The sequence below is a fragment of the Kryptolebias marmoratus genome, linkage group LG6, assembly GCF_001649575.2.
Source record: "Kryptolebias marmoratus isolate JLee-2015 linkage group LG6, ASM164957v2, whole genome shotgun sequence".
Classification (NCBI taxonomy): domain Eukaryota; kingdom Metazoa; phylum Chordata; class Actinopteri; order Cyprinodontiformes; family Rivulidae; genus Kryptolebias; species Kryptolebias marmoratus.
Genome location: NC_051435.1, coordinates 15,211,043 through 15,220,542, shown reverse-complemented (window position 1 = coordinate 15,220,542; position 9,500 = coordinate 15,211,043). Strand labels below are relative to the sequence as shown.

At 43.5% G+C, this 9,500-nt stretch overlaps 1 protein-coding gene across 1 annotated transcript; it reads left to right on the top strand.

The window, feature by feature from the left end:
• The first annotated feature begins 592 nt into the window (after positions 1-592).
• Positions 593-8,949, top strand: ildr1b (immunoglobulin-like domain containing receptor 1b). The gene is made up of 8 exons (XM_017410102.3): positions 593-859; positions 2,451-2,621; positions 3,761-3,910; positions 4,094-4,213; positions 4,305-4,451; positions 5,503-5,628; positions 5,906-6,807; positions 8,303-8,949. The coding sequence occupies exons 1-8, from the start codon at positions 811-813 to the stop codon at positions 8,339-8,341; spliced, it is 1,704 nt and encodes a 567-aa protein (XP_017265591.1). The 5' UTR covers positions 593-810; the 3' UTR covers positions 8,342-8,949.
• Positions 8,950-9,500: the final 551 nt, after the last annotated feature.

Genomic DNA, 9,500 nt, shown 5'->3' with positions numbered 1-9,500 from the left:
AAATAACACCTTTTCTGTTCAAATTGCCAACCCGCCACAGTGGCGTGTGTGTTGATCAAATTTACCTGCCACTTCAAATATTTACCCGCATTTGGCGGGTGGCGGGTGCTAATTTCCACCCCTGAATGAAACACACAGAGGGTTCTCGATATATAAAAAATGATCAGATTCATAAATAAATTAGAAATCAAAAATTCTTTCATCGGTATTCTGTTTGTTTTTACCTTTAAAAAATAAAGTAGAAGTTTGCTTTTTTAACAAATGTTTCAGAAATTGGAGATGAAATGCAAAACATTGCTGCCATTTTTCTTTATACAGTATGTACAGATCACAGTGCATAGAGAACAAAAATATATATATTTTTTAATATCTTTATCTATGTATTTATTTAAAAACCCTAATATTTTCCAAGGCATGAAATTCTTTTAAATGCGTTTATTTTTTAACACAAATGAATCATTTAACTAACTGATAGGCGTTATTACAGTGGAGGAACGCTGTTTGGACTCTCGGCTCCTCCTCCTCTGCCTCCATCTTGCACCTGTCTCGGGGGGCGGGGCTAATGATGTCACCTGCAGCTGGGTGGGGGAGGGGGAAATGATCCTCCTCCGCCTCTCTCCGGCGGAGTTCGGCCCGTGGAGACGCGAGGAATAAACAAAGCGAGGCGCGCCGACATGTTGTCTTAGGTGTAGGTTTGGCTCGTGAGCGCCTACCTGACGCCTACCTGCGGACGGCTCGGACTCTGCGGCGGATTTTTGAGCTTTCGGACGCGAGAGAAGCTTCCGCGGAGGGATACACGGAGATACCGACATGGGAAACTTGATCCTGGTGGCGTTTCTGCTGCTGCACCTGTCGACAGGTCGGTCCGCGGCACTTTGACAATAAACTCTTTTATTTTTATTTATTTTTTGTTCCTGTAATAAGTCTGTTTGTGATGCTGTGTGTGTTTAAAGTTTGAAACCAGCGAAGAGGGGGGGCAGGGGGGTTCTCACGGTCGAAACTAAAAGCAGAGAGGTGAAGTTAATGATCGACAGGAGGCCGAGTGTTTGCACCTGTTTACACACCACCACCACCACCAAAGATAAAAAAACACTCCTCTCAGTTAGAAACGACGACAAATAAGAGCTTTATTGTAACATCTGGATTACACCGACAACGGGCCATAACACACCTGTCAGAAAACTCAGTTTTAGTCAAATTGTGTATTTGAAATCAACAATTCCCTCACACAACAATCCTACATATAGGTATCTAGAGCTGGGCTTCACCTGTGACCTTTGACCCTGAGACCCAAAAATCAATAGGGACACATGAGGTGCTCCCCTTTGACCCCTATGACTTTGAAATCAATAGGGATTATCCTTAACACAGTTTGACATTCCTTTGAACATTGTTACAGTTAGTTTTCACAAAGGCTTCACCTGTGACCTTTGACACTGTGACTGTGAAATCAACAGGGATCATCCTTGACCCATGAGGTGCACGGGGTCACAAGGGACTTCAACCTTTGACCCCATGGCTTTGAAGTTAAAAGGGATTTTCCTTAACGCAGTTTGACATTGCTCCGTTACGTGTTTACAAGAGTTAGTTTTCACAAATGCGTCGCTTGTGACCTTTGACCCCGTGGCTGTGAAATCAATAGGGATCATCCTTGACCCATGAGGTGGCCAGCTGTTAGCTCAGACAAAAAGAAAAGATTGTCCGCACCATGAAACGATGCGTCTCATCTTAGGGACAGACTTTAAAGGAGACTCTCTGAGTCAACAATCGATTTAACGTCACAGAATTGGACAAAACTGCAGCTTGTTAGAAGAAACTAAAACAAAATTCCCAGGAGTTCAATCAAGATGGCTGTGTGAGGAAACTTTTTTCCCCCCAGAGGAAACGGTTTACAGTTTTAATCTTTGTCCTCACATTTCTAAGTTTGTTTTCTTCAAACACTCATCCACCCTGGCTCTTCACGGTAAAAATACCACCTGAAACGACCCGCGTTTGTCTAAATATTTGTTACAAATATTCTAAAAATGTTCTTCTCTGCACACGCTGTTGTTATTGTTCAACTGATGGAAGATTCCATTTCTGCGGTACGTGTCATACTTTTATAATGAATTAAAAGCCGAACATAGTCGGAGTTTCAGGCTCAGATCATTTTATGTAGAGAAATGATTTGAAACCAGATTCCACGTGGCGTCGCGCTCAGAGTGCGTGCTGTAAGCGTGAAACCGTCCCTGTTACCACGGCAGACTCCGTGTCTTTTAGCGGTAACTTCCTGCCGCCAGCCCGTTTCTTCAAGTACAACGAGCAGGTGGTGACTGACAGATGTTGTTACTTTTAATGACGCGGTGCGAAGTAAACCATTAACCAGTCTGGCTGGATTTCTGTCACGCCGCAGACTTCACTGGCTGCAATAATCGTCTCCCTGTCCCCGCTTTGTTGTCCTTGTCTTACAGAGCTGCGGTCCATTCAGGTGGTCGTCCCGGAGACGGAGAGGAGGACGATGCTGTTCGCCTCCGTCATCATACGCTGCGACTACTCGACTTCGGCCAACGCTCAGGATGTCCTGGTCACCTGGAAGTACAAGTCCTTCTGCAAGGACCCCGTTCTGGAGTACTACTCCACAGGTGAGAGTGCTGGGACAGAATCCAAACTCGTCACTTCATGGCTGAAACCTGAAACATGTCGGTACTTTCAAGAAAATAGTTCAGATTCAACATGGCTGCTTTGATTGGAGCTTCCTGATGTTAATTATGTTGTGGAGCTTGTAGACCCGATGTGTTTATGTTGCTCTTAAAGGCAAAGGGCACAGGAAGTGAGCTGTGTCAGTGATGGCTCTGCTGGCTGGTTTCAGGGTTTCAGTGAGCTCTTCTCATTTGGACGTGTTAATAATCAGACCTGGACCGTCCAGTTACAGCCGCCCGTCTCCAAAGGCCAGTGTCGAGATGCGAGATTAGGAGAGTATTGCTGTAAATCAGGAAAGAAAATGGATTAAACTCAAGCAGGAAGCAGGAACGTCGTGTACGATTTGACTCCTTACGTCGCAACTGAAAGAGTGAACTTGGAGATGCTGTGTGTCCGGTTCATCTTGTGAGCTGGATAACGTGAAAAATAAGTGAGGCACTGACTTCCATTTCAGTATGCGGGTGTGTTTAGGCATCGGTAAGGTCGCTATGAAGAATTGAGTTGCCTTGTTATAATCCAACATGACCACCGCCATATATACATTTAAATCTTCCATCCCATTTATTGGATAAAACGATACTTTTAAGCAAAATAGAAAGCATAGTTTCCTCAAATAATTGCTTTGGTCGAAGATGAATCTGTTGTGGCCACCCTTTGGCTCCACCTTTGCGCCTCGTGGCGGATAAAATGGCTCCCTCCGCTCCTCAGGATGAGTCAGTCTGCGCCGCCTCGGACACCAAATTATCACCACAGTGAGATAAATATATCTTCCCTCCAAATGTTTTTTAGCAAAGATGTAATGTAAGACTTCGTCCCTCGTGAAAAACTTTCTCTAAACTGAGTTTCAGCCAAACCGAAACACACGCCAACATGTCCGTGCAGCTCAGCACCATCCGCTTCTTGGTGCTGTAGTTCTTGGACTCGAACAATATTAATACTCGCTACCTGGTGTAATAATTGTATAGATTTAATTCTCTGCCGACAAATTAGCTTTAAACGTATCAGCAGAAATGATAGTTTTACTGTATGAGACACTTCCGAACATTCATCTGTACAAAGCAGTTTTTTTCTGTTTCTGAAGCGTACCAGGCGGCCCTGCAGCTGGGTCAGGATCCCACCAACGACTGCCCAGACCGCCAGCGCACAGTTCGCACCGTCATCCAGAAGAGAGGCATCAATGAGCCCATGCTGGGCTCAGAGTACAGGAATCGCAAAATTACCATCCAGAACAGTAAGTTCGAGCCCAAAAAATTGATCTTTTTATCGTTTTTATTGTGTTTAGCCAATATTGTCTTTTTACTTAGTCCAGAAAGTCATTCAGATGCAAAGAATGTTTGCTTTTAGCTGCAAAGACTCAAGTTATAAAAAGTGGAAATATGTTTTCTTATGCTAACGAGATGGTTACTGTCAACAGAGGCTGATTTGGTCATAAACGAGGTGATGTGGTGGGATAACGGCATGTACTTCTGCAGCATCGACGCTGCCGGAGACACAACGGGAGACTCGGATCGGGAAATCCGACTCATCGTGTTTCGTAAGTTTCCTTCCGTCACATGAGACCGCTGCTCTCACGCCGAGAACGCGGATCGTGCGAGTGACGGTGTTGTGCCGTTTCCCCGACCCAGACTGGCTCACGGTCCTGCTGATAATCATCGGCTTCCTCCTGCTCCTCATGCTGTTTTGCATCTGCTGCTGTCAGTGCTGCCCGCAGAAGTGCTGCTGCTACGTCCGCTGCCCGTGTTGTCCTCAGACGTGCTGCTGTCCCGAAAAAGGTACGGGAAGAACGTCCAGTCGTCGGGAGCACGCAGGGGCAGACGAGCGCCGTAGAAACAAAATGACGGTGTCTTTAAAAAAAAAAAAAGTCCTGCGTTTAAGGTTGCGCCGTGGTAAAAGTACAAAACTATTAATTAATCAACATTCAGATAAACTTAATGTATTATTGAACATAGACAGTTGTCTTGTTCATTACCTTGAGGCGTTATCTAATAATTATTTTTATTTTGAAGCAAATAATGTTATTATTCCAGAGCATCTCCTCTAAATGACTTCACAGAGCGACTCGTTTGTCTAACGTTTGGATGTAAATGGTTCATGTTTTAAAAAAAAATTAAGAAAAATGTAACAATTTTACAAATAAAAGGACTGTATTTTCCGGACTATAAGGCGCTCTTAAAAGCCTTCAATTTTCGCACCTTATAATCCAGAGCACCTTATATATGTAAGAAGTCGTGATGTTTTACTACGACTGTGGTTAACGACAAAGCTGCACCGCTCACAGCATTAAGGCTCAGTTATCGTCGTGCACGGTGTGCCGACCTGAGCAAGCGGTGGAGGTGGTGCAGTATCCTTCCGTAAGTTTTAAACCGTTTGGTTATCTTTGTGATCTCTCATAGAGGGATCATATAAATGCTGATAAAGGCGAACCAGCTTCGCTAGAGCATCGAAACCGTCCATTTTGAATGGAGCATGGCACGCACGGTCCTCGCAAAGTTACAAAAATTGAGAGGCGCCTTATAGTCCGGTGCACCTTATATATGACAAGAGTTTGAAAATGGACCATTCATTCATTGACAGTGCGTCTTATAATCCAGTGCGCCCTATAGTGTAGAAAATACGGTACATCAGGAACCCTTAATAGTTAGGAAGCAGCATAAATTTTAAGTATCAACGTTAAATAAAAGTGTTACCTTTTGGTCACAGCGTTTTATCATTGCTTTGTTTTCTTTAAAGCTTTATTTACAGAAACCTTGGTATTTCTTCTTCTGCTGCTCTGTCTAATAAACTCGTGAGCATCATTTGAACAGCTCTGGTCTCTGGTTTCAGTGGTGATGCAGCATCGGATGCTGAAAGAGGCTCAGAAGGTTATGGCTCCATGGATGAACGGTCAACCTGTTTATGCAAACCTCAGCTCTAATGCCTCCTCCCAGGGCGTGCCTTTACTCTATTCAGGTGAATAATACTCAGTCGTCTGTGGTAAATGATTTCTTTCTTCACTCAGGGTGTGTATGTTTAGTTTGGCTTCAGCAGCCCGAGGGTGTGTGTTTTGATTTTTGTTTTTTTTTTCAGTGATTGATTTAATAAAATGTTAAGGAACTTTTTCCAGCCGTGAAACATGAAAATGTTGTAGTTCCTGTTTTTAATGAAACAGATTTTTTTTTCTTACACCATGTAGGTGTTGCAGGTTAATTCGTTGTGTGACTCGTGTGTTTTGTGGTGTTGCTTCCAGGTTCATTGACAGATTATCCAGTCAAACCAAACTATGCCATGACTCCCATCCAGCTGACCCCCATGGCCCTGCAGCAGCAGCAGCCCCCTCCTTCACAAAATTACACCAATAACAGCAGCCTGCGTGGCAGCGGCCCAGGCACCAACCAGGTGTTGGATTATCTGGAGAACCAGGTGAGGGGGCTGGACGTCGGGGTACCCCAGATGGCTCCACAGACTGTTCGGAGTGTGCCCCCAGTACAGCCTCATCTGCAGCCCCAGCCCTCTCCTCCGGCGGTCCCCTACACCCCCGGGCCTCCGAGCATGCTGTCGGCGCTGGATGAGATGGGGGTGAAAGGCGTGGAGAGAAGAGTGATCACCCTGCCTCCTATTATCCAGCGAGTGCCCAGCTTTTCCTCGCGCAGGGGCGCCTCCGGCGGAGACGGCGCCAGAGGCTACCCCAGGATGTCCAGTCAGTCCAGCGGGAGCACCAGCCGCTCCGGAGGAGGCCTCCACCGAGATGGCCGGGGGTACAGAGACAGAGACGTGTCCCCTCCCAGACAGGGCATCCTCCGGGATTACAGCGACGACTCTGACTGGGACAACAGGCGAGGGGGAGGACCACACAGGGGTCCGAGGGGTTCAAGGAACGAGAGGGGGAGCTCGGGTGGGAGGAGAGAAGGTGGGTCCAGACCGCGCACCCGAAGCCGCGATGACCTGATTGAAGAGGTGCGTACTCGATCACGCAGGAGGGAGAGGAGCTACTCCCCTCCTCCGCACCGGAAAGGCTCCTGGAGCTCCGATGAGGAGGACAGCAGGAGGAGAAATGGAGGAAGGGGGAAGGATTGGCCGGAGAAACCCCCCAGCTACTTTTCTATCGACCCTGGGCGTGATAACGGACGCAGGAACTACGACCGCTTTTCCGTAAGATCCTGAACGAGCAGCCTGCTACACCTGTGTTCTCTTCGGTCTTTCCCTTTTTCCTGCATGTTTACCCTTTAAGTGCTGCGGCCCTAAATATGATTAACTCAGTTCTCGTCTTTGAAGCAGGGAGATATCACAACACAATCTGTAGATCCTGCAAACCTAAATGTTTTAAATACATTATTTTTTCTTCTAAATCTCAAACAACATAAAAGCATCACTGTTTAAGGATTAAAAACACTTTAAGGATAAGGGAAGTGGTTCAAAGATCATTACAGAGGACTTTACTCCAGTATTGGCAGCTTTAGGGTCAGTTTTCTGAAATGGATGGATGAATAGACGGGTAGATGGCTTTAATCATTCTTAGGGGAAAATTTGATTGTCGAAGCAGCCAGATAACTAAAGGCAATGGTAATAAAATTTAAATACAAAAGAAAAAAAATGAAGTAGTGCAGTTAGTAAAAGATGGAAAAACTACAAACAGACAGACGTGGTGCATGGGTAAGTCAAGTAAATGTGCCAGATGATGTGCTTAACATACACAAAAATAAAGAAATACACCTGCTTCAGAAAGGTGTTTTAAGCTCGAGTCCAAATAGGTATTTATCTGTGGCTAAATATACCTCCACAGGACTTTTAGCAGCACCACAGACAGGGTTTAATGGAGTTCAACATGGTGACTTCTATCGTAGCAAACACTTTGGTTCAAAATTTGGCCCAAGTTGCAAAAAAAAATGATCACAACAGAGTTTAGAGAGCGACACCGTAAATAATAAATGTGTTTGTAAGCAACTAATGTTAATATGTTGTTAACACAGCTTACGTTATGCTCCATGATTCCTGTCTCAAAACAAAAGGCCTAACCTGTCTGATTAGCGGGTGAAGTCAGAGGGATGTTTGAATAGATGAAAGATAAGTTGCCTAAAAATTTAGCCTGAAGCTAAATAGGCTAAGGAGTGTATTTACCTTTTTTATATTTGCATAATAATAATGAATAATAATGATTGAACAGCATGTGCCAGCTCATGTGAATGTGCTGCGGAGACAGACAGAAAGTTCGTCCTGCTCTAGTTTTTCTGTCTGAAAATGTGCAGCATTTGAATTATAGCGGCGGTATATTTTAACTGACTGGTACAAACTGCTTTTACGTTCAGAACGACTCCTCTTAAAGGATGACTGGTCATCTAAAAACATTTAGTCCGTTTTTGAAGCTGCAGGGGGAAATGTAAATGAAACATGACCTCCATCTCCAGTTGTTCCTCACGTATCATGCTGCCCCCATGTGGCAGCAGGAGGTTACAGCAGGTGTTTACGACGCTCCACATGGCAGTGATGCAGCACTGAACCATGCTTGAACCTTTACCTTCTAATTTGTTTCCATATTTTTTCATCTTCTTGTGCGTTTGTGTTTCTTTAATTCCGTCTGATTGTGTGTGTTAATTACGACACCTTCTTTTTAGACTCTAATCCCACTTTTTGTCACTTTTCTTCTTAGGATAGAGGCTCCCATAGCAGTACCAGCGTAGTCATCTGAAACATTTCTTTTTGTTTTTTTTCTTTCTGATTGTTTCTACAATGGTGAAAAATGAAGACGTAGAAGTTTGTAACTTAACTTGTTCTCTCAGCTTCAAAGAACTGTTTAACAATCTGAAACTGCATGTACTGTATGAGCAGAATTATTTTCTGTAATCATTGTTTATTACAACAAAAATGTCTGCCTGTTTTTAATTAACTAGTTCATGAATAGGATTCTAACATGTTTTAAGTTTTTCCTTTTGCTGAAGTAGATTTACTGAGATTTTATTTCATATTTTGTGTTTGTGAAACTTTTGAGACGGATAATGACTGTATTTGTTTTATTTTTACTTTTTTGCATAATTTTACGTAGTATTTAAAATGCTTATGTTCATAGTACTGATATGAAGCAGCATCAACAGGAATAAAAAGTACAATTACAATTACAGAAATATCTGTAAGAAGGCAGATTATCAGACATTTTGGAAGTCCTTATTGTTCACACTGAATTGGCAGCACAAGAATACTGAATGAATGTAATTTTCGTTAATTTTTGCTCATGAATACACCTAACTGTATATTTTTGTTATATGTGGATTTTTAATTAAACATTTTAGATACAATGAAGGAGTGATGTCTTCTGTTGGTTTGTGTGGCAGTTAAGATTTGTCCTTAGGCCCTAAAATGTCATCTGTGGATTTCATGAAAATACCAGGAAAATTTACAAAAAGCGGGAAGCAAAAACATACTTTTTGAATGCACAAATACATGAAATGCATGGATTTACACACAAGTCCCAACTAAAGGACTGGACGGTGAGAGCAAGGCTTCAGTTTTCCATCTTTACCACAGCCTGAGAATGTAAACCAACAAGATATTCTAAAAGTTGAGTTTCTTTTTTAGATAAATAATTACAAAAATGTCTTTGTTTTTGGGCAGGAAGAATGTCTGTGAACTTCAGTATTGTAGTTCCAGTCAGTGTAGTTGCAATTACAAAGAGCAAGTGCATGCATAACTTATAAAGTCCTAAAAAAAAAAGAAACTATCATTATATGAAAGTATGACAGGGAGACGCTTGATGGCAGAATGCGGAAGTTGGAGCCTGTGTGAGCAGCGGAAAGGGGCGGGGCTTCGTCGCACAGCTGCTCTCTGATTGGTGGCTGCGGCGCTCCGAGAGG

Excerpts from the sequence above, each read along its gene's own strand:
- ildr1b (XM_017410102.3), top strand. The coding sequence starts at position 811 with ATGGGAAACTTGATCCTGGTGGCGTTTCTGCTGCTGCACCTGTCGACA. Across the intron at positions 860-2,450 it reads GCTGCTGCACCTGTCGACAG|AGCTGCGGTCCATTCAGGTG; the intron begins GTCGGTCCGCGG and ends CTTGTCTTACAG. Across the intron at positions 4,452-5,502 it reads GTGCTGCTGTCCCGAAAAAG|TGGTGATGCAGCATCGGATG; the intron begins GTACGGGAAGAA and ends CTCTGGTTTCAG.